Genomic DNA, 25,324 nt, shown 5'->3' with positions numbered 1-25,324 from the left:
CTGGCACCAAGTAAAAGCATTTCTAATTTAAGTATGTTGGTAAAACGGGGCGGTTTTCAGGAATTAATTATTTATGCTTCCCAGTGCATTCCCTGCATTAGTTAAAGTATTACTAATGGAGACCCCAAATTACCTGTGGAGAAGGTAAGCTGGGGAGGCTGTAAGTCTTGGTCCTCTGCCTTCCCAAACCTCTATCACGTGACTTAATCACCGCTATGGACTTATAACCCCAGTAGAGGAATTGGGAGAAGAGGACAGAGTTCTAGCCTCTCCAGCTGCCCTCTGCACGAGTAACTCTGATTCTGGTAAGCTTTATTACGTTCTGGAATAACCCTTTAACTCATCCACGCACGATTAAAGAAATGACTAGGACATGACCTGATTAGAATGCTTCACAGGAAAACATAAGACCATGCTCAAGAACAATCATTATTGCCATTTAATTTGTGCAAAGAGATTGTAAAAAAAACTCTCTCTTCCTCTCCAGTGCCCTTAAAAAGTTTTGTGTCCTGTGCTCTCTGTCTGTCTGGCACTGGAGCAATAGCCTCTGGAACGTTTTTGTTTTCTCCTCTTCATTTCTATGTTCTACACAAAACATATTCTGCTGTACCCAGGTCTGGTCAGTTTCACTTTGAAGTCTAGCTCGATCCCTACTGTACAGTTCTCTGGATTTCTGTGGAAGAAAAAAAAAAAAAAAAAAACCTTCAGTCATTACCCAGAAACATGGTTCAATTCCACAATGTCATGTTGATGTGCTATACAAGAACAAGACAAGATTTACAGTTAGAAACATTTACAAAAAAGGGAAGGGTTTGTATGGTTCACCCCCACCATCTAAAAATGAGAAATACTTCCCTTAATTTTGCAAATCATTTTTATTTTGTTTTTAACCAAGTGAAAACTTTTGGTCATTTTTTTAACTGTAATTTTTACATAAGAAATATAAGAAAAGCAATACAACAGACACTAAGAGGGAGAAGGCAGTTTGCCAAACCCCTCAAGGGAACAGGGAAGAGACGACCACAAGAGACAGGGGAAAAACAGGGAAAGGGAAAACAGAGATCAGAGACCCCGTAAAGTACAGTACGTGTCCCATGGAGACCTGATGGAGCAAAAGGGATCTAGAGCATTGTTAAGACTCGCAGTCAAGAAGTCAAGGCTTCTCACATCCTTCATGCAAGCCAAGAGCTCAAGACCAGATGGAGGATTCGCACTCTTCCAGTATTTAGCAATGAGGGTCTTCACCGCAGTGCAGAGGTGCAGGAAGAGCCTAGGTGTCTGGGAGGGAGGTTCAGGAGATAGACAAGGGGGTCAAGAGGAACCCCCCTGCAGGAAAAGAGCATCCGTAAGAGACCGGATATCCCTCCAGAAATCCAGGGTAAGAGAGCATGTCCATAAAATATGGTACAAGGTACCCTCCCGCAGCACAACACCAACATCTCGAGGGAAGGTCATTTTCATTTCATTATACCATAACTTGCATTTATTTCTGATACTATCTCCTCTCATTCAGTAAAAGATTAACTATAGCTATGAATCCTTGAAGTGAACATCAAACTTTGCTTATGGCAAGTCGTAAAGTTGACCTACTAGTAGTATTTAACATTGCAGGGCTGTTCACCCCGGTTCATCAAATGCAAGTTTCCAAGGTGCTCTGTACACAGCAAGACCTACTCCCAACAAATGGCTGAATATTTCTGTTCTGCATACAATTTGCCAGGGTAACATTCCCTTCTGTAACCCATCTTAATGCCCTGCAGCCATTTACTGAGGCTTTATCTCCAGGCATCCTACTCCCCCCCCCCAGGATTAGAAAAGTATGGATACTTCAAGAAACAGTGCCATAACTAGGTTTTGCATGGTACTACAGCTCAGCTCTATTGAAGGGAAAGGGACTGAGTTGTAAAAAACACAACCTGCACATATACAGCACTGTATGCAAGAAGGCAGCCATGTTTTTGTAATCCTATATAACCCATTTAATACCAAAAGCTGTCTTGTTTTATTTAGCTGCTGTTTCCTGCATTTGGATCAGAAAAGTGGGAGAATTATAAATAGAGCAGAGACTTAGAACTAAATTCAGAGAGCAACCAGAACAAAAAGCTCCAAAAGCCTCATGCACCTGACTAATTTTTTAAAAAATTTTTTTAAAGGCGTTTTGATCAAACTCAGAAAACATCTGAGCCCTGATCGGAGAGCACACTGTAATGTGCATGTAGCCTAAGGAACAGCTTCAGCCAATAGAGTGCATCAACTAACAAAATATACCTACGGCAGAACTGAGGCACTATTACCATGCACTTCTTTGGCAATTTTTGACCAGTGTGTCATTTTCATTGGTGTAGAAAAAGCAGAACATGTGTTAACAGGGATGAAAACAACAAAGTGTAATAGCACACTTGCAGTATGTTCAGTTTTTTTGCATATTGATTTGGAGGAGGAATATGCCTAAAAATCCACCTCCCAACTCCTGACAGGATAGGTCCTGACCTTTCTTTTTTCTGATAGCTTTATAAAAATAAATAAAATTATATCTATGTATAAATCACACACCTCTGCTCTTGACTACAACTAAAATGAAGGAGAGATGGGAAGAGTTTTTTTGAAGCAGAATCTGCCTGAAATATCTACCTCCAAAAAAAATTAACTTATCCTTAGCGTCATCCAGAAGCCTCAGCATAATTAACCCCTTCCTGCCACGGGCATTTTTCGATTTTTGTTTGAGTTACCCCCCCTTCCAAAGCCAATAACTTTTTTATTTTTCAGTTCTCATAGCCATATGAGGACTTAAATGTTTGCAGGACAAATTGTTGTTCATGATAGCACGATTAATTATTCTGTACAATATACTGGAAAAAAAAAAAAAAAAAAAAAAAAAAAACCAGAATGGGGGGGGGGGGATTTGAAGAAAAAGTGCATTTGCACAATTTTAGTAGCACCTTCGTTTTTACAGTATTCACTGTGCAGCCAAAATGTCATGTCACCTGTATTCTATGTTTCAGTATGATTCCGAGGATACCAAATTTATATAGTTTTCTTTACATTTTAACTCCTTAACAAAAATCCAGAGGTGTGCTAAATTTATTTTCATTTTTTTCTTAAAGATGCCAAATTCTGACACCCGTAACTTTTTTATACTTCCATGTACGGGGATGCATAGGGCGTCTCTTTTTGCAGGTCTGGGTGTACTTTTTAGTTATACCATTTTGGGGAATTGCTATTGCTTTGGCCACTTTTTATTCAAATATTTATCAGAGGCAAAACAGTGTAAAAACGGCGGTTTGGCACTTTAGATTTATTTTTTTCCGCTATAATATGGATATATATATATATATATATATATATATCAGGCGTTTTCGGACACAGGGATATCTAATGTGTTTCACAGCATTTAAGTACTTTTATATGTGTTCTAGGGAAGGGGGGGGGGAATTTGAACTTTTTTTTTTTACATTTTTCATTATTATTATTTTTTTATATGCATTTATTAGACCGCCTAGGGGTCTTGAACCCCAGGAGGTCTGATCACTAATGCAATGCATTGCATAAAACTGGCATTTCTATTGCAGGCTACATAGAGTAGCCTGCAAGAGAAATAAAGCACAGACAGGCCTGGGAGCCTTCACAAGGCTCCTGGCTGTGATGTCAACATGATGCGATCATCTGCAAAGTGGAGGCGCGCAGGTGCTGCCGGTAAAATGGCGCCTCGGTCAGCTTTGACTGAAGCGCCAGAAGGGTTAAAGTCCTCGATCGAGTCGGGCACCGATTGTGGACAATAGCACTGGGAGTCTGTTGTATAAAACAGCAGACACCTGCTGGCTATAGCGGCCTCCTGGCTCCCAAGCGGCCGCCATATTTAACCCCTTAGCGACCCATGACATAACTGTACGTCATGGGTCGCATGGGGATGTATGGAGCAAGCTCAAACGCTGAGCTCGCTTCATACAGGGCAGATGCCGGCTGTATCATACAGTCAGGACCTGCCACTAACAGCAGTGGTCGGTGCCCGAGCCGATCGCTGCTGTTAACCCTTTACACACTGCGGTCAAACGTGACCACAGTGTGTAAACGGCGCTGGCGGCACAGGCGCCGCCATGTTTCGCCGATCGCCGCCCTCCTGAACGTCACATGAGGGCGGTGATCGGTTGCTATGACAGCCGGAAGCCTATTGAAGGCTTCCAGGCTTGTCTCTGCATGAGATCTATTAGACGTCTAATAGAAGTGCTGCGATTTTCCTATTCACTGCAATACTGTAGTATTGCAGTGAATAGTAGGAGCGCTCAGACCCCCTAGGTTTCAAGGTACCTAAGGGGTCTGATCATAAATGTATAACAAGAAAAAAAAAAAAAGTTTTTAAAAGTATTGAAAAAATTAAAAAAAATATAAAAGTTCAAATCACCCCCCCTTTCCCTAGATCAGCTATAAAAGTAATTAAAGAACATTAAACATAAACATATTAGGTATCCCCGCACTCCAAAATGCCCGAACTATTAGTATATTAAAACATTTATCCCGTACTGCGAACAACGTAGCGGCGAAAAAAATAAAAATAGCCAAATAGCGTTTTTTTCAACACTTTGCCTCCTATAAAAAATTGAATGAAAAGTGATCAAACCATCAGATCTTTCCCCAAATGGTATCAATAGAAACGTCATCTTGTCCCGCATAAAAAGACACCACAACCAGCTCTATACATGGAAATATGAAATAGTTACAGGTGTTAGAACATGATGACAATTTTTTTTTTCTATTTTGCAAAGTTTATCATTTTTTTAAAAGTATCAAAACATTTCAAATACTATATAAATTTGGTATCACCGCGTTCGTACTGACACGTAGAACACAGGTAACATGTCATTTGTATCAAACAGTGAACGCTGTAAAAATTAAACCCATAAGAAAATGGCGCAAATGCATTTTTTCTCCAATTGCACCTCATTCTGAATTTTTTTCCAGCTTCCCAGTACATTGCACAGCATATTGAATGGTGCCATTACAAAGTACAATTTGTCCCGCAAACAATAAGCCATCATGTGACTCTGTGAACTGAAAAATGAAAAAGTTATGGCTCTTGAAATGTGAGGAGGGAAAAACGAAAATGCGAAACCAAAAAATGGCCTGGTCCTTAAGGGGTTAAACATCCGGCATCTGCCGTAAAAGTACAGTGGATGTCAGGAGGGGTTAAAGACCCTGTTCATGTTTTCTATACAGTAAAGTTGACAAGTAACTAAAACCGATAGCTCTTCACCTGGGGCACAGATCGTGAAAGTCGACAGTGCACTGAATTCAGCGCACTGTCTGCTTTCTAGCGGTGTATAAAACCACATGTGCCCCAGATGGTGAAAGGTCCTGTTTAAATAATGACATTAGCTAATGTGAAACTTTTAATCCAATAATTTAAAAGCAAATAAAAGAATGCTGTTCCATGCTGTTTGGGACATATTCTGGACCACTCAGCCTCTTTGATGGTTAACATCTGGACCTCTCTCCCCCTTTGTGCGTTTTCCCTTTCCTTCCTTGTCCTTTTGTTTTCATGTCTTGTTGTGACCTATTTTGTCATCAATTGTTTTGTTATTGTGCACTGTTTCTCTTTATTGATAAAATTCCTTAAATAAACAGTTAAAAAAAAAGCAAATAAAGATATGTAGGTAAGTCAAATAAAATAACCTGGATTGCAGTGTAGTTGTACTGATATCGCAGAATAGCCTCACATAGGTTCCAAAAGGTGTACTCCGGCCACAAGATGGATTGGAATACCAAGCAGGAATGTGAAGTCTGTGAATAGATTAAGAGGAGATAATACATATTAGATTTTGAATTCCATATATATATATATTTTTAACTATGTATGTGCTGTAACCTACACTCTGATAGGAATGAGTTTAACGCTGGGAGAACGCTGCCAGTTTGCAGTTAAAGTGCTTTTATTCAACAGAGATGGCATATGCACTGCAGAATTCTCTTATATAGTAGAATTGTTTTGTGAAGTCCATTATAAGAGCCTATCACTACTGTAAGTATCCTTATTTTACCAGTATGTCTATCCAGCTGTCATCCTATTGGATGGCAGTACTCCAGGAATTGGATTGCTCCACACTTCAAAGAGTGTATTTAGTTACCTTGTGATGTGGAAAGCTTAAATGCTAGCATAAACCATATACAAGGCTGTAAGGCAGTGGAATATTTTCCTCTCAAGAAACAGAAGTCCTCACTGGCTGTGACATTCCAGGCCTTTTCTGCTTAAGTGACTGATTGGCGTCAGTAGCACGTGACCACTGAGGCCAATCACTAGCCTGATGATGGGACATGGAGACATCACAGGCCTCAGTGGTCATGTGCAGTATGAGACTTCCACCAGAAGAAAACAACAGAGCTGCAGGACTGGACTGTGCTGGGAGGCATCGGAGCACCAGGGACACGAGAGTATGGATTATTTTTTTCCTCCCTGGCAGAATTAAAGGGGCTCTACCAGCAAAATCATGCTGATAGAGCCCCACATATGCGTGAATAGCCTTTAAAAAGGCTATTCAGGCACCGTAAATGTTATATTAAAACTACTCCCCAGTTTTAAAATAATACCCTAAAAAAGAATGTTATCTACTTACGCATTGTGCACGCTGGGCGGGCATTCAGGGTGCGGCGTCTTCTTCATCCACGCCTCTTCTTCCTCCGATGTCCTCCGGTCCCGTCCGGCGCTCGCGAACTGACACTGCTAAAAAAAAAAATGGCCTGGGCGCCAGCGCAGTAGCCGTAGTAGAAGCTGCATGCTACTCCGCATGCGCCCAGGCCATTTTTTTTTTTTTTTTTTTATATCAGTGTCAGTTTGCGAGCGCCGGAGGAGGACGGGACCGGAGGACATCAGAAGAAGAAGAGGCGTGGATGAAGAAGAAGACACACCCTGGATGCCCGCCCACAGTGCATGATGTGTAAGTAGATAACATTCTTTTTTAGGGATTTATTTTAAAGCTGAGGGTTAGTTTATTATAACTTTAGCGGTGCCTGAATAGCCTTTTTAAAGGCTATTCACGCATATGTGGGGCTCTATCAGCATGATTTTGCTGACAGAGCCCCTTTAAAAAAGAAAATCACTCACACACACAAATGGAAAAGACCTGGGAACATATGGGTTCACCATAGGGTATTACAGGACCATCAATGACCTACCATTACCTACATTCAAAGACCTCTAATGCCCTGCTTCACGGTCATCCCTTACCTAAGACACTTGTAGCCCATATAATTCTATTGCATAAAGAGGGCAAAGACCCCAAGAAATGTAAAAACTATTGACCTCTCTCTTTATTAAATTCAGATTTAAAATGGTGGGCAAAGGCCCTAGCAGCAAAGCTCTACACCAATACTTCCTTCCATCACTATTCCTGAACAAACTGGTTTTGTCTCCGACTTTCAGGTTACACAACCTCTATAGTTATACGGCTGATTCGACTTGACAAACAGACTAACACCGCTGGTCCTTCTCGGCCCTGAGCCCAAGAAGTCCTTTGGCAGGGTAGGTTGGCCTTATATTGGAGAAGTATGGCTTTCCAGGAGCATTTATTCTCTCACTCTATTCAATCCCAAATGCGAAAGTTAAGGTCAACAGGGTCATGTCCAGGCTCTTTGATTTAAGAAATGGTTCGCAACAAAAGTGCCCTCTCTCACCCTCTTTATACATTCCGGTTATGGAGATTCTTTTACAGAAAGAAAAAAAAAAAAAAAAAAATCCAGTAGGACCCACTTGTCAGAGGCTTTGAAGTTGGAGACCATATACACACCACCACTGTATTCACAGAAGATTTACTTGTCATCACTACTAATCCCTCTGTCTCAGTTCCCCACCTCACACAACTTAGCGTTAGGATATCCCCTTCTATAGGCCAACTTTAAATGATATTCCCCTTTTGCAATTCATTCCCAAGCAACTATTCTCACACCATATCCCATATAGGTCCTGGTTTGGCCAGAAAAAAACCTCATCAAATCATTAATTTTTTCCTAGACTGGAACACCTTATACAAACTCTACTGATACCAGTCACAGTTTTCCTCTGGCAAGTAAGTAAGCAGCCTTTTTCTTGTGGCCTGTGGACATACGCAGTTGGCTCTGCCCGAGGCCTAGAAGTTTGACTCCCCAGCGCCGGAAGAAGACGCGTGGAAGAGGCCATTCCTGAAGATGGAGGCGGCGTTGGAGATTTCTGTCATAGCATTGGGGACGCCCCCAGTGCTGCGAGAGAATATATTTGCATACCGACGAAAACCGGGATTTCTACCGAACGGCAGCGCGGAGAAGACATCTTAAGGTAGGAGAAGAATAGCCTTTCTTAAGGCTATTCCTACGTGTTAGTCACAAAAAGATTGCAATTTGATGATAGGATCCCTTTTAAAGTAATTCTATCATTGGTGATATTGATTTTTCACTAAACACACATACGCCCCCTGAGCTTCATTAACGTATCAAAAAAAGGAATTATTTCAAAAACAGTGGCGAGCAGGACAAAAATAGAGGTAGGGCTATTCCTACATGTGATCAGCAAAATGGCAATTACTTATGGTAATTTGTCTTTTCACTAATCAGACAAAAGCACCAGAGAGGGGATCTACCCCCAGGGACAGGAAACCTACAAAAATAAAAGACAGGGGGAGCCTCTCCCCCTTCAGTAGATTATATAGCAGGAAGAGAGAGAATCCGGTTAGATAAGGAACACCTTCAAATTCCCAATGGGAGGACCCCTTTATCATTCATCTTTTTCCCCTCTTGCAGCACCCAATGCTTAACACAAAAAAAAACACCACCAGAAGGGAGGGAATAAAGGCTGGTGCGGTCGTGGGATCAGGAAAATACAATTACCGTAAGTAATTACCCTCTCCCCCCACGACAGCACCAGAGAATATAATAGGAAATATATAGGGAGGGGCCACTGCTTGGAGCACCTTTCTACCAAAGAACAGGTTAGAAGCCGCTCCCAGATCCAGTCTGTAGTGGTGGAAAAAAGTGGAAGGCGAAGACCAGGTAGCTGCTCTACAAATCTGATCTGTCAAGGCGTAGCAATAACCCTCGTGGAGTGGGCTCTAAGATCCACCAGAGGACACAGCTCGAGGAGCTGTAAGCCAATGCAATAGCCAGTTTTACTTATCCGGCCAGGATACTTTTGGAAAAGCAAAGAACAAAGTAGTCAGCGGCACTACTGCGACAGCGCTCGTATTCACAATCTTGTGTCAGTATTGGCAAATCTTCCGGCTGTAACAGCCAAAAAAAACATGGAATAAATTAAATCCCAGGGTGGTGCTCACTGTGAAAAAACCTAGACAGGCAGTGACATATCGATGTGAAATGTAGAAAACAGGGCACTCACCCACCACGGGATACATAAAACATTCGTTTTTATTTCATCCTCTTTAAAAAAGGTCAAACCTTGACCATCGGGATACAGAAGACGGAATGATGCAAAGAAACAAACAGCGACGATCGTTTCGTGCTTAGTGCACTTCGTCAGGCTTCCTTCAACTGCTAACAACATCATTGATTTATCCAGATGGAACAGGTCAACACGCCTACTTTTGACCTTACTACACCCAAGTTCAGATAATTACAGTCATCAGTTAAAAACAAGTTAAAATACACAATCGATGTAATGTTGATAACATGTAATACATCATACATTATTATCCTCAATTTGTGACATTTTTCTCTATAGAGCGTAATTCTTTTATTAACCCCTTCCCGACATTCGCCGTAATAGTACGGCGCTGCTGGGAAGGGCTTCCCGCACAGCGCCGTACTATTACTGCGGATGCATGGTGCGCACACAGAAACTGTGTGCGCACCATGCACAGCGGGTGTCAGCCGTAATACACGGCTCACAATGCCCCGTAACACCTGCGGTCGGAACCGGGTCCGATCGCGGGTGTTAACCCCTGATATGCCGGCGATCAACATGACCGCCGGCACCTCCAGGGTTCCGTTCGAAAATGGTGCCGATTGGCACCCCCGCGCAGGTTTCGGGGGGTGCCAGTGCTCGTAGGGGGCAGCCCGGGGTCTGATCAGTGACCCCGGGTCTGCCCCATCACTTACCCCGTCCTCGCTCCTGGCTGATCCTGCCGTAAATGAAGCTGTCAGCCTGTGCGTCCACACAGGCTGACAGCTTCCTATACAATGCAATACACGTGTAACACGTGTATTGCAGTGTATGTGTAGTGAAGCGGTGATCAGCCGATCACTGCTTCAATCCCCCATGGGGACAGAAAAAAAAAGCAGGACAAAAGTAAAAATAAAAAAGTTTAAATAAGTTTAAAATAAAATAGAAATAAATAAAGCCCCAAAAATCCCATTTTCCCCATATAAAATGTTTTATTATGTAAAATAAAGAAAAATAGAAAAAAACATTACATATTTGGTATCGCTGCGTCCGTAATAACCTGAACAATAAAATTGAAACATTATTTAACCCGAACGGCGAATGTCGTAAAAACAAAACGTAGAAAACCGCACAAAATAATGATTATTCACCACCTTTCCCTTACAAAATGTTCAATAAAAAGTAATCAAATGGTCAGATGAAAACCAAAATGGTACCAATAAAAAGAAGAGGTCTTCCCACAAAAAATAAGCCCTCAACCAGCTCTGTCTAGCGAAAAATAAAAACGTTATGCCTTTCAGAAGATGGTGATGCAAAAATAATTGATTTTTTTCCCTGAATTGAATTCTATTCTGCACAAATAGCAACGCATTAAAAAATCATATAAATGAGGTATCGCCGTAACCGTACCAACCCACAGAATGAAGGCAACATGTTACTTATGCTGTACTCTGCACGGGAAAAAAAAAATGCTAAAAAGCAATGCCAGAATTGATGTTTCCTTTTACATCCCACCCAGAAAGAGTTAATAAAATGTAGTCAATAAGTTACAGGCCCCAAAATGGTGGCATTGAGAAGCTCATCTAATACCGCAAACACCAAGCCCTCATATGGCCACATTGCCAGAAAATAAAAATAAAAATCTACCTTGTACAATGTGAAGACAAAAACCCCAAAAGTCGCCAAATCATTAGAACGTAAGTGGCTGCGACTAGAAGGAAATGTGTAAGCGGTGCGAGCGTTTTCAGGGGACACCCCATATTTAGAGCTTATGACAGATAATACAGAAGCACTGATCCCCCAGAATGCCCCTCTTCCCCGTCCGTGTCATAGGAGCTAGTGGGAAAATAGAATGGGATTTGGTGTACCCAATTTACTCCACACAGCTTACATATTCACTTCGGGGTTACTAATGCTCACTACATCGCTTGATAAATACTTTGAGGGATGCGGTTTTCAAAATGGGGTCACTTTCTAGAGGTTTCCACTGTTTTGACTCCTCAAGGGCTTTGTAAATGCGACATGGTTCCTGAAACTGATCACAGCCAGATCTGCCCTCTAAAAGCTCTTTGGCGCGCCTTCCCTCCTGCGTCTCGCTGTGCGTCCATATATTTGTTTACACCCACAAGTGGGGTACTATGGTAGTCGGGAGAACTTGCCTAACAAATTGTGGGATGCGTTTTCTCCTTTAACCCCTTGTGAATGTTCAAATTCTAGGGCTAAACGAAAATATTAGTAAAATAAATTCAAATTTGAAAATTTCACCTCCATTTTGTATTAATTCCTGTTAAGCACTTATAGGGTTAAATTACTAGGTATATGTTGTTTTGGCTTATTTAAGGGGTGCAGTTTTGAAAATGGGGTGATTTATGGGGGGCTTTAATACAAGGGACTTTCAAAATGCCTTCATAACTGGATTAGGCCCTTAAAAAATGGGTTTTGGAAATGTCTTGAAAATTTTGAATATTGTTGTTACACTTGTAAATCTTATAATGTCTGTAAAAATTAAAAGGGCTCCTAAAGTTTGATGCCGACATAAAGCAGAGATCTGGGACATGATATTTATGATATAATTTTGGCGGTCTGACTATCTGTATGTAATGCACATCATTTCAATCTTTATAAAATGCATATTTTTCAAAATTTCCACCAAATTTCCAATTTTTTCATAATTAAACACAAAACATATCAACCAAAATTTACCACTAACATGAAGTACAATGTGTTACGAAAAAATAATCTTAAAATCACTTTGGTAAGTTAAAGCGTTCCAAAGTTATTGCCACATAAAGTGACAAATGTCAGTTTTGAAAAATCGAGCTTGGTCAGGAAGTCAAAAAGTGCCATCGGCGGGAAGGGGTTAAATGTGCACCAATTAGCGCTACCCCTAATTCACCTTCCGCCACCAGCACAGCTATACAACGGATCTATAAAAGGGAACTACATTGCTATTCCTATACTGAAACTGTAACATTTGTCATGATCCCTGATTATCAATCTATTAGAGACGGACCCAAACAGGAACTACATACATAAACTGCCTTTATCCTCGTTCCTGTGCTATGGGGCAGGGAAAGTAACCTAGCCTACTCTAAACTCCTCCCCTTCATTCTTTTAAATAATATAAGACTAAACAACGTTGTTCCGTTTAGGTCTATAGCAATCTCTTATTGTCTACACCTAATTCCCTATACCACAGGATTATAAACGCCTATCGAAAAAAGAAGCTGAGTAAATTCGTCTAGCTACGTGTATCAATCTATGGAAAACTATAACGGATCGTACCAGATATCGCTAGATGTAAACAGCGATTTATCTCGTACTCCTTACTAGCGGAAGTAGCTGAAGTAAAGACTTTTTTCCTATATTGCACATTATAAGACATGTCAAAGCTCTTCTAGGGGATAACATAAGAAAAACAAACAGGACGAAGCCGACACATACTGTTCATGCGAAGATTACAAAAAAACGCTCATATCAACCCTCTCATTGAGACCAAGTGGTCCCATTGCTCCCGTGCGCAGAATGATCTTAGCCTCTTCCTGTAATAACTTTCTACCTCTATCGCCTCCTCTGGGCAGGGGTTCTATATGACGTAACCCACAGAAAGACAGACAATCAGCTCTCCCTCCGTGGGCCTCCCTAACATGTTCTATCAGTCGTGGTGATCCTTTGCCATTGCTGATAGACCGAACATGTTCCCTGAACCTATGATGCATCGGTCTAATAGTTTTGCCCACAAAGAACTTCCTACATGGGCATGTGATCACATAGACCACAAAGGACGTTTTACACGTAATGAACTGTCTAATATTAAATTCAATACCTCCTATATTCATAAATTTCGCTTGACTGTTAAACTGACAGTAGGAACAGTTTTTGCAACGGAAGTTGCCTTGCGGTTTTAACCCGGTTAACCACGTATTTTTTTTGTGATGTAAAGTTGCTAGATACAACACTATCTTGAATTGTTCGACATTTTTTAAAAGTTATTAATGGTCGATTAATTGCTGTTAAAACCGCAAGGCAACTTCCGTTGCAAAAACTGTTCCTACTGTCAGTTTAACAGTCAAGCGAAATTTATGAATATAGGAGGTATTGAATTTAATATTAGACAGTTCATTACATGTAAAACGTCCTTTGTGGTCTATGTGATCACATGCCCATGTAGGAAGTTCTTTGTGGGCAAAACTATTAGACCGATGCATCACAGGTTCAGGGAACATGTTCGGTCTATCAGCAATGGCAAAGGATCGCCACGACTGATAGAACATGTTAGGGAGGCCCACGGAGGGAGAGCTGATTGTCTGTCTTTCTGTGGGTTACGTCATATAGAACCCCTGCCCAGAGGAGGCGATAGAGGTAGAAAGTTATTACAGGAAGAGGCTAAGATCATTCTGCGCACGGGAGCAATGGGACCACTTGGTCTCAATGAGAGGGTTGATATGAGCGTTTTTTTGTAATCTTCGCATGAACAGTATGTGTCGGCTTCGTCCTGTTTGTTTTTCTTATGTTATCCCCTAGAAGAGCTTTGACATGTCTTATAATGTGCAATATAGGAAAAAAGTCTTTACTTCAGCTACTTCCGTTAGTAAGGAGTACGAGATAAATCGCTGTTTACATCTAGCGATATCTGGTACGATCCGTTATAGTTTTCCATAGATTGATACACGTAGCTAGACGAATTTACTCAGCTTCTTTTTTCGATAGGCGTTTATAATCCTGTGGTATAGGGAATTAGGTGTAGACAATAAGAGATTGCTATAGACCTAAACGGAACAACGTTGTTTAGTCCTATATTATTTAAAAGAATGAAGGGGAGGAGTTTGGAGTAGGCTAGGTTACTTTCCCTGCCCCATAGCACAGGAACGAAGATAAAGGCAGTTTATGTATGTAGTTCCTTTTGGGTCCGTCTCTAATAGATTGATAATCAGGGATCATGACAAATGTTACAGTTTCAGTATAGGAATAGCAATGTAGTTCCCTTTTATACATCCGTTGTATAGATGTGCTGGTGGCGGAAGGTGAATTAGGGGTAGCGCTAATTGGTGCACATTTAATAAAAGAATTACGCTCTATAGAGAAAAATGTCACAAATTGAGGCTAATAATGTATGATGTATTACATGTTATCAACATTACATCGATTGTGTATTTTAACTGATGACTGTAATTATCTGAACTTGGGTGTAGTAAGGTCAAAAGTAGGCGTGTTGACCTGTTCCATCTGGATAAATCAATGATGTTGTTAGCAGTTGAAGGAAGCCTGACGAAGTGCACTAAGCACGAAACGATCGTCGCTGTTTGTTTCTTTGCATCATTCCGTCTTCTGTACCCCGATGGTCAAGGTTTGACCTTTTTTTAAAGAGGATGAAATAAAAACAAATGTTTTATGTATCCCGTGGCGGGTGAGTGCCCTGTTTTCTACATTTCACATCGATACTTTTGGAAGAGGCCCTACCCTGGTTGGGACCTGCAAAAAGCACAAACAGGGAACTACAGTTCCACCAACCCACTGTGGCAAATACTGACGTCTAACATCTTAACAGTGGAACTCCCCCTCTCATCTGCACAGTAAAAGATACTGCCTAGTGACAGCTCATACAGCTTTATTTATGTGATGAAGGTTATTCTCATTATAAACACCTGGACCACCATATAAGCAATGTTACCTCCTATGCTGCTCTTGCTACCTCTTGTGTCACCCCCTCAACCTAAAAGTTTACAAGCTCTTGCGAGCAGGGCCCTCAGTGTGATTGAGTCTAATGTCTCGTCTATACTTCAGCCCTACAAACTGAAAAGTGCTGTGTAAAATGTTGATGCTTTATAAATGGAATGTATAATTTTTATTATCACCTTTACATTACCGCTCCTGCGTAATCTTTGTTACTGCAAAATGAAGTTATATATGTTTGAAAGCATAAAAAGACTTCTACAAATAAACCCAACTAGTCACTGTGCCACCAAGTCATGCTATCCACTTGCCAAAAAAGTCTCCTGGGTGTGGTTGACATCTTCCTTGTGACAGCAGTCAGGCCAGGGAGGAGTGAAATAGCAAGCAGACTGCATAATTGGACTGAAGCTGCTCACCGCCCACTGTGACAACTTGCAACAATTTGCAAGTTATTTTTTAGGCTTTCAGGCATTTATTTGATCCTGCACATGTTGGTGCAAGTTTATTGTGCAATAAGCACCCAACAGGTTTTCCTTACGGACAAAATTCTTACCTGCCACAGAAGAAAGTCACTGAGTCTAACTTCACCAGAGGTACGAATAAGAAGGTCAGGATCAGGGGAATGTGAGGTGTACAAGCATTGGTCCAGAAGACTTTCAGTCACATCCCTAGGGAACAAACACCAAGATAAATATAAAACAACTTGCATCTAGAAATCAAATTTACATATATATCTGAAGATAGATACCTGGGTTCTATTAGACCTTCTTGTACTCCCCAAGCTACCTCACGAACTGCATTGCTGATCTCATGTCGGGATGTGTAAGCAAAGCAAACATTTAAAAAACACCTTAAAAAAAAATTTCATGAAAAATAAAAATGTCAAGTGAAATATTTATATTATAATAAAACTTTAAATTATTCAAGGAACTCCTTTACAAGCTGCCTGAGATGTGAATTTTCCTTCTCTCCGGCACTACTCAAACCAGAAATCGCAAAAGTTTACCCAGTATGAATCTTTCCTCTAGTTTTATAACCTACGCTCTATTTTAGTATCTAGAGGGGTTACTCATTAGGGAAGCCTATCAGTCATACAGTTCCAGGTTTTCTAAGATGACTCCAGTATAGTGGAGAGATTGTAAGACTCAATCTAATTTAACTCCAATTTAAGCCTTGTAAGGCCCAGTATTCAGTGTACCCAGCTTTTATTCATGATTTAGATTACATTCTTCTTACTTAAACATTGCTGCTGCATGTTTGAATATCACACCTATTGGAACAGGGCTACTGTGATCCCAGTTTTTGGATTTGTTTCTAATTTACAGTTCATTCTGTATCAATTTCTGCTTTTCAGATCTGTTTGCAGTCATTCAATATGAACCAATACTGCCCAAGGAATTAATGTGGTTCTAATCGTGTGCTCACCACATAGTACATATCGCAGTACATTTGAAATGAACTTGTCTGAAGACCTACAATCGTGTAATGCACCAAATGACAGTTTGTACCCTTTGTAAGGAAGAAGGAGGCATTCATATTAGCTCACAGCACAACTTTCTTGCCATTATGGGCCCATACAGCAAAATTAGAGAATTTTTTTTTTTTAGGGTAGCCATGAATAGGTAAGAAATATACCTAAATATACAAGTGAAATACATCTGACTATTTCTAAATGACAAAATCTTTTTGTAACCATAGGAATGCTTTCTTAAACACTTACTTAGAATAATCCTTGGTTTCCAACACTGCCTGAGCAATAAGCTTCTGGATGTCTAGAGGAAGCAAACTCAGATCACCAATAACTCGTATACAAACTTCATGCTTCTGAAGTTTCTCTCTGCAAATAACATTAAAAAAATATATATCATATAGAACTCCCCTTAGTGGTTGCAATAACAGAAATTTAGTTAGATTAATTGTTAAAGGGCATAGTCAAACATGCATTGTTCACAAATTTGTGTTGCCTGTGTTTACAATGCACACAATCCTATTGATTTTCAGAGGTCAGATTTCTCCCCCCCATCAGTAGAAAGAGAACCATGCCTTATCTTGGTGGTTCAGTCAGTGAGATCATACTTATAAAAGGCTATGGGCCCAAGAAAACCAAATGGATGCTGCCAACATGCTATTTTTCATAAACATAAAACAATGAATTTTTATTTTTTTTATTTAAAGGGACTATCATTCAGAAACACATTTTTCCTCTAACCCTACGTTGGAATAGCCTTTATAAAGGCTACTCTAGCCCTACTTTTGTTAGTTTTCCATGCAGCGTTTTTTTTGTAAATTGTTTTTATTTTTTTTCTTTGCAGCATTAGTCTTCAGTATTCAGCTCTGCCGCTTCGGGTTTGGGCAGAGCCAACAGCGTATGCTCCCGACAGCCATCTTGGTTTTCATCCTACATGAACGTACGTACACTTGTGAAGTTCTAAGGTAGGACCAAGATGGCCACCTGAGCATACACTGTCAGCTCTGCTCAAACTCGAAGTGGCACAACTGACAGAGCATGTGCAAGATTGTGATCTCGCTGAAGACTGATGCTGCTGATGATGCAGCAGAAGAGGAGGCAGAACAAGGGAGCTCATCATCAGAGGGGGCATGAATACAACTGCCAGGGGGAGGGAGCAAAAACACTGAAGGCTATGATGCAGGGGTAATGCCCCCTGTTCTCTGTGATCTTCATTTGCATATCTGCAAAAAAACAAATTTACAGAAAAACTGCTGCCTGGAAAACAGAAACAAAGATAGGAATAGAATAGCCTTTATCAAGACTATTCCAACATAGGGTTAGTGAAAAATGTGTTTTCTGAATGATGAGTCCCTTTAAAAAAAGAACAATGGTTTGTCAGTTTCACAGACATGAAAACCACAGCCATATGTTATCAGCAGAAGACCCTGACATCACCGATCAGAGTTATGTCAATAGGGTATCTTTACCAGTAAAACAAATATGGAAAGAGCAGCAGCTACACACAAGCAACAGCTGCTGCTGTACATATCACCTGAAGTATTAAAGACATTTATTTGTCAAATGTAGATAGCTTATAATTTCAAGAGTATACAAGCAGAATTATGGCTACAAATATAAAGTTCAGCTAAAATTCTAACAAGTGGAAATTTGTAAACTTTAACTTGACTTAAATGCTAACTTTTAATCCTTCCAGTTATCCATAATTAAACAGTCAGCTTTGAATGTTCATACTTCTCTTCAAGTAGACGTGTGAACTTTTGACGAGCTAGTTCCATAAGACCATCCACTTCTTCCTTAGACCGCTTGAAGTTCTCAATGCTAAAAGCATACACGGTTACTTCACAAATTCCAAGGTTTAAACACCAACGCAATGTCTACATAGAGGTGAAAAAAAATAAATAAAAGTTGTGTTGTGGTTACCTATGTAATTTGATGCACTCATTTCTTTACAACACTAAAACCACAGGTCATTGAAACTCAGCTCAAAGTTTGAATTCAGACAGTGCAGTTTACCATTTCTAACACAGAGTTAAGAAAAATAATGAAGTTATAGGTGAAGTCAAGTAGGTGATCTCAGGTGTTTCACCTGCAAACACACACACACACACAAAAAAAAAACCCTGCCCCATCTGAATGCATTTTAAATCTGTAAAATTGTGTTTGCTTTGCCCTTTAAAGAGGACATTTCATCAAATTGGGCCCAGGCAGTTCCATATACTGCTGGAAAGCCGACAGTGCGCTGAATTCAGCACACTATCAGCTTTCCCGATCTGTGCCCCGGGTAAAGCGCTATCGGTCCCGGTACTGTAGCGCTTTACAGTCAGAAGGGCGTTTCTGACACTCTGTCAGGAACGTCCTTCTCCACAGCAGTGCCTATCGCGCTGTACAGTGTGAGTGGAGAGGAATGCCCCCCCTTCTGCGCACAGTGTAGTATTATCAGGAGGGGAGGGGACGTTCCTCCCCGCTCCCACTGTACAGCGCGATAGGTGCTGCTGTGGAGAAGGATGTTCCTGACAGACTGTCAGGAATGCCTTTCTGACTGTAAAGCGCTATGGTACCGGGACTGATGGCGCTTTACCTGGGGCACAGATCGGGAAAGCCGATAGTGCGCTGAATTCAGCGCACTGTCGGCTTTCCAGCAGTATATAGAGCTGCCTGTGCCCAATCTGATGAAAGGTCCTCTTTAATAGTTTCTAAGTCATAATAAAAAAAGCTAACAGTTACCCCTAGGATAATTATGCTGCACCTAGTCCTATACACTATAGTCTTACAAAGTTTATTTATAGGAATTTCTAACCTCTGCAAGCTTTTCGAACCCCTGTGAATGGCCCTCTTGTCTCTCCACATGGCATTTTTTAGCGTATCTTCTGTTCCCATCCATGATGAATGCAACATGTTTGGGCACTGGGCCAGCCTGTTTCAAAATCAAGAGAAATATTGTCAAGACCGATTTGACATTGCTAGTCGATGCACACACAATCGAATGGTTTGCCTACCTTCAGGACATTTGCACACAAGCGTTCAATCAGTGAGAGCTCCTTGTCACGAATCCAAGACATGATGAAACAAATCTAAAAGACAACAACCTTATTTAGGAACATATCCTGTTATGTTTTCATGAAAACTTAAGCATTAAAAGGGGTGTTAAGACTCCAAAAAATAAAGGCTACCGTTTAAAGCGCAAAAAGTTACCTTCCACATATACTTTCTACAGCAGCTTCTCACAGATTTCAATTGTTCATTGTGGATATGAATCTGTCTCCTGGTCACATGATGGCCACAGTGCTACAGTAACATATGATTACTATGACTTTAACAAGCCCTGCACCACTGTGCCCATCACATGATCTGACAGTGATATCTACTGAGAACAAACCATGAATCATCCAGGGTTTTTATACTGACTGCCAGACTGGAGTTGGGAATGAGTTTCTTTCCTCTGAAATGGGGCAATTTAGCATAAGCCGCATGTTTTTTTGTTTTTTTTAGCCTTCCTCTGGATCAACACTGTAGGGATTGTAGGGTTATAGGTTGGACTTGATGTCTTCATCCAACCTCATCTACTATGTAACACAGTGGCGTAACTACCATAGAGGCAGCGGAGGCGGCTGCCACAGTGCCCAGGCCATTAGGGGGCCCGGTGACAGCCGCTACCGCTGCGTTTTTTTTAAAAAAATAGTCAGTTACGGGCCCTATTCACTTGCCGATCCTGGCAGGGCTGGGATCGGCAAGTGACACCGCGGGCCCCACAAACACTATCATTATACTCGGGGGTCTTTGCATGTTTTTATTCCCCCGGGTCTCCGATTATTATACTCTGGGGTCTGAAAAGACCCCAGAGTATAATAATTGTTTATGGGTGTCCACAGTGGGACGTAATACTGTGTGCAGGGGCCACTAATGGACATAATACTGTGTGCAGGGGCCACTAATGGACATAATACTGTGTGCAGGGGCCACTAATGGACATAATACTGTGTGCAGGGGCCACTAATGGACATAATACTGTGTGCAGGGGCCACTAATGGACATAATACTGTGTGCAGGGGCCACTAATGGACATAATACTGTGTGCAGGGGCCACTAATGGACATAATACTGTGTGCAGGGGCCACTAATGGACATAATACTGTGTGCAGGGGCCACTAATGGACATAATACTGTGTGCAGGGGCCACTAATGGACATAATACTGTGTGCAGGGGCCACTAATGGACATAATACTGTGTGCAGGGGCCACTAATGGACATAATACTGTGTGCAGGGGCCACTAATGGACATAATACTGTGTGCAGGGGCCACTAATGGACATAATACTGTGTGCAGGGGCCACTAATGGACATAATACTGTGTGCAGGGGCCACTAATGGACATAATACTGTGTGCAGGGGCCACTAATGGACATAATACTGTGTGCAGGGGCCACTAATGGACATAATACTGTGTGCAGGGGCCACTAATGGACATAATACTGTGTGCAGGGGCCACTAATGGACATAATACTGTGTGCAGGGGCCACTAATGGACATAATACTGTGTGCAGGGGCCACTAATGGACATAATACTGTGTGCAGGGGCCACTAATGGACATAATACTGTGTGCAGGGGCCACTAATGGACATAATACTGTGTGCAGGGGCCACTAATGGACATAATACTGTGTGCAGGGGCCACTAATGGACATAATACTGTGTGCAGGGGCCACTAATGGACATAATACTGTGTGCAGGGGCCACTAATGGACATAATACTGTGTGCAGGGGCCACTAATGGACATAATACTGTGTGCAGGGGCCACTAATGGACATAATACTGTGTGCAGGGGCCACTAATGGACATAATACTGTGTGCAGGGGCCACTAATGGACATAATACTGTGTGCAGGGGCCACTAATGGACATAATACTGTGTGCAGGGCTTACTAAGGGACATAACAGAGTGCAGAGGAGGGGGTCAGTCGAGTTCTTCGGCGTCGGTTTGGGGGGGCATGTCAAAAGTTCGCCACGGGTCCCCGCCATTCCTAGTTACGCCGCTGATGTAACAATATTTATGGCAAGCAGAGGGCTTAAGTAATAGAGACAGAAAATATATATCACTCATAAAAATGGACATACATGTACAGGCTTAACCATAACATACACTTATGGACCAGCATAATTCTGATTATACTTAAGCTTCAGGAAAAAAAATTCACGGGATACTGTAGAGACAACCAACTGCAATAAGATAAAGTCCGAAACACAAGGTGTGTTATACACATCTATCAAGGTGCCCTTGCATTAAGTACCAGCGGCTATGCTGGGATTTGTAGTTCCTAGCCAGAGCACCAACGGGCTGTCGTCTATTTATTCTTTCCAGTAACAGTGATGAAAAAGACACGTCCTTACAAAAACAAGCGACCAAAACACTCACCTAAGTCTCATCGCCTTTATGTATGAAACACTTCCGCATTCACAGGCAGTCGCGTTCAGTACCGACCTAACAAGACGCTGACTTATGACGTCATCACACGGCCTGACTCATTGGTTTGTCGAGGAGGTGGGTTCAAATGTGAACCAATCACAGAAGAATGAAGCGTAGCATAGCAGTAGCAGCCGAATGTGGACGTGAGGTCTGTGTGCTAGTGAGGTCCCTAGTAGTAGAGGCTGCTCACGGAACAGCAAGGAAACAAAGGCATTTCTAATGATATGGTTCAAATGTTAAAAAACTACCAAAAACCGTACCAAAACTGCAGTGTTTTTTTCGGATGCAGTTTTGGTGCAGTTTAAACATGTCTGTTAAAAAAAAAAAAAAGTGGATACCAAGCAGTTACAAAAGAAAAAATTGTCACATAATATTAGTGTGCCTGCCAGCCTGCCATTGAAAAAGAGATCAAGAATTAACTTTATAAAGAAAACTACCAAAAATGAAGGGAGTAGCTGTTGGTATTGGAAGCCGCTCATTTAAGGCTGAGGCCCCATGTTGGGGAAACGCAGCATTTGTTGCAGATTTTGCTGCGGTTTTCTGAGCCAAAGCCAGGACTGGATTGAGCTGAAAGGAGAGGAAGAAGAACTTTCTATATATTTCCCATTCCTTTTGTAGCCACTCTTAGCTTTGGCTCTAAAATTTGCAACAAAAGGAGCTGCATTTCAGCAATGTGGGGCCTCAGCGTAAGGCTCCGTTCCCACGGAGGAACGCGCCGCTCATTCTGACACGTAAACATGTGTCAGAGTGAGGCACTTCAAAACAGATCCCATTGACTGCAATGGGTTTGGTCTTACACGCGCTACCGATTGAAGTCAATGGGAGGCTTTTTTACATATTGCTTTCAATGTGATATGCGCGTACATGTTTACGTGTCAGAATGAGCGGCTTGTTACTCCATGTAATGGTTTGTTTGTTTTTTAAGGTAGGAACCTTCATTAACCCTTTCTCGCTGGATTTTCAATTTTGACTCCCCGACTTCCAAACCCCATAACTTTTTTATTTTTCCAGTCCCATAGCCATATGAGGGCTTAAAGGGGTTGTCCCATCACAAGGATCCTATCTATACTGTTTGTTAATGTGAATGTAAGAATTTTCCTAAATACATTGCTTCAGCAAAACTGCTTTGTTTGGCCGCTATATTACTTTATTCATTTTTTTGGGACACATCCCTTGACTTATCTGCTCATAAGTCAAGTGATGTATATGCTGCTCTGAGGGGGGAGGGAGAAGGGGCTAAGTGCACGGGAGCGAGCCTGGAGGGGGGGGGTAGTTTACCCTTTGGGGGGAAGGGGCCGCCAATGCAGACCAGCATCCGCTGTAATGGAGAGGAGGATGCCGGGTAGTGTAGACGCTGGCACAGATGCACAGACGCCAGCACAGGTGCCTGCAATATCGCTATGCTTCTGCCCTGCATGAAGCCAGCAGCGGCAGGAGCGATGCTGCTATTCCGGGGGGCGGAGGAGCGGAATAACAGCATCGCTCTGCCGCTGCCGGCTTCAAGCAGGGCAGAAGCATAGCGATGTTGCAGACATCTGTGCCGGCGTCTGTGCATCTGTGCCGGCGTCTACACTGCCCGGCATCCGCCTCTCTATTACAGCGGATGTCGGGTCTGTATTGGCATCGTGAAGGCTAGACTGGTCTATGAGCGTGCACACAGGTCCAGCGGCATCTCGTCGCTTGGCTTTGCATATGTGACCCCGCCCTCCAATGACACAACAAAGCCGGAAGACAGAAGATTTTTCAACAACGAAGACTGGTAAGTATGCGACGTGGGACAACCCCTTTAATGATTGCAGAACAAATTGTTCTTCATAGTGGTATTATTTAAGGGTCATTCCACATCAAGTGGACCAGTTTTTAAAATCGCCCCCACTCGACCATCTCCGATTTTGCTGAAAATTTATAAGGATGTACATGTATGTTTGAATGCCGGCGTGTACGGCTAGCTCTGCTCATGCCGGAGCGTACACGCCGGCACTCCCCATTCACTTCAATGGGACTGCTCGGAGTGAAAGAAGCAGCCCATTCATTTCTATGGGGAGCGCTCGTATGCCGGCTCCCATAGAGATGAATGGAGCTGCTTTAGACGCCGCTTATTCTGAACGTGTTTTACGTTCAGAATAAGCTAGCGTTTACTCAGTGTGAATTCACCCTAAGTGGTCTGGAATTGTTGCTGAATTTCCAACATAATTGGTGCAGAGAAGCTGTATTGTCGTCCCATTGCTGTTGCAGCTGGTGCTGGAAATATTGCAATGATTGACTGCTCGGGAATCCAGCAGGTATCATTTCTCACCGGTTTGTGCCAATTGCAAACCTCCAGCCAGGGCAATACATTGCCTGCATTTACAATAGCAACTGGTCGATTGGAAATATTTCTGAAATTTCAGTCGACGACCATGATGCATTAATAAATTTTATGTATCCTCATGGACCAGCTAGCTTCTTTCACTGGCCGGTGAGAAATGATACTTGCTGGATTGGTTCACTGTGCAGCCAAAATGACATGTCACCTGTATTCTATGTTTTGATTCGGGGTTACCAAGTTGATATATTTTTATTTGTTTTAACCCCTTAACAAAAAACAAAAAATTTGCAAAATAACATTTTTCTTCAAGTCGCCAAATTCTGACACCAGTAATTTTTTTTATATTTTTGTGTAAAGAGATTTGTAGGGCGTCTTTTCTATGGGGCCAGGTATACTTTTTAGTTATACCATTTTGCAGAATATCTATTGCTTTGTTCAATTTTTTTTTCAAATTTTTATCAGAGGTGAAACAGCGAAAAAAGGTGGTTTGGCACTTTTTTTTTTTTTTTTCTTGCTTTGTCGTTCACCATATGGAAAAAATATTTTTATACGTATGTAGACTGGGTGGTTTTGGATACAGGAGTACTTAATGTGTATGAGTTTCACAGTAAAGTTTTTATATGTATTCTAGGGAAAGGGGAGTGATTTTTTTTAAACCTTTTAAATTTTTCTCTTTACTATTTTATTAGCCCCCTTGGGGGCTTGAACCTTCAGTCATTTGATTGCAAGTCCCATAAACTACAGTAAAACTGTATTGCAGTCTATGGGAGATTCACGTCATTACTATTGAGGTTGGACATTAATCAGCCTCAATAGTAATATTCCTCTTGAGAGGCCTGAGATCCTTCATAAAGCTCCCGGCTGTAATAGGAACAGGTCGACTCTGTGGCAGAGCGGCTGTCATCTTTAAAGATCCAGCATCTGCCATAATACTATGACGGATGTTGGGAAGCAGTTGATATTTTTTTTATTATGCCAACACTGAGGCACCAACACACCAATAGTGTGAAATAGTAGAACATGACAGACCAAGCTACATGAGATGTTTGGCTGAG

At 41.7% G+C, this 25,324-nt stretch overlaps 1 protein-coding gene across 2 annotated transcripts; it reads right to left on the bottom strand.

Annotated features, from left to right (window-relative positions):
• Positions 1 to 416: 416 nt before the first annotated feature.
• Positions 417 to 21,992, bottom strand: DHDDS (dehydrodolichyl diphosphate synthase subunit). Of its 2 annotated transcripts, none has more exons than XM_075264438.1 (9): positions 21,911 to 21,992; positions 19,496 to 19,570; positions 19,297 to 19,413; positions 18,231 to 18,373; positions 16,749 to 16,865; positions 15,777 to 15,878; positions 15,582 to 15,696; positions 5,668 to 5,775; positions 417 to 673 (listed from the first exon to the last, which is right to left on the bottom strand). In XM_075264438.1, exons 2-9 carry the CDS (start codon positions 19,556 to 19,558, stop codon positions 440 to 442), a joined length of 999 nt encoding a protein of 332 aa, XP_075120539.1. In that variant the 5' UTR covers positions 19,559 to 19,570; positions 21,911 to 21,992; the 3' UTR covers positions 417 to 439. The 2 variants fall into 2 exon arrangements, with proteins under 2 accessions (XP_075120539.1, XP_075120541.1); XM_075264440.1 differs by having other exon boundaries at positions 21,886 to 21,931.
• Positions 21,993 to 25,324: the final 3,332 nt, after the last annotated feature.

The sequence above is a fragment of the Leptodactylus fuscus genome, chromosome 2 (genome assembly GCF_031893055.1).
Source record: "Leptodactylus fuscus isolate aLepFus1 chromosome 2, aLepFus1.hap2, whole genome shotgun sequence".
NCBI lineage: Eukaryota > Metazoa > Chordata > Amphibia > Anura > Leptodactylidae > Leptodactylus > Leptodactylus fuscus.
Note: the sequence above shows the minus strand (reverse complement) of the source record. Positions and strands in the feature narration are given on the sequence as shown.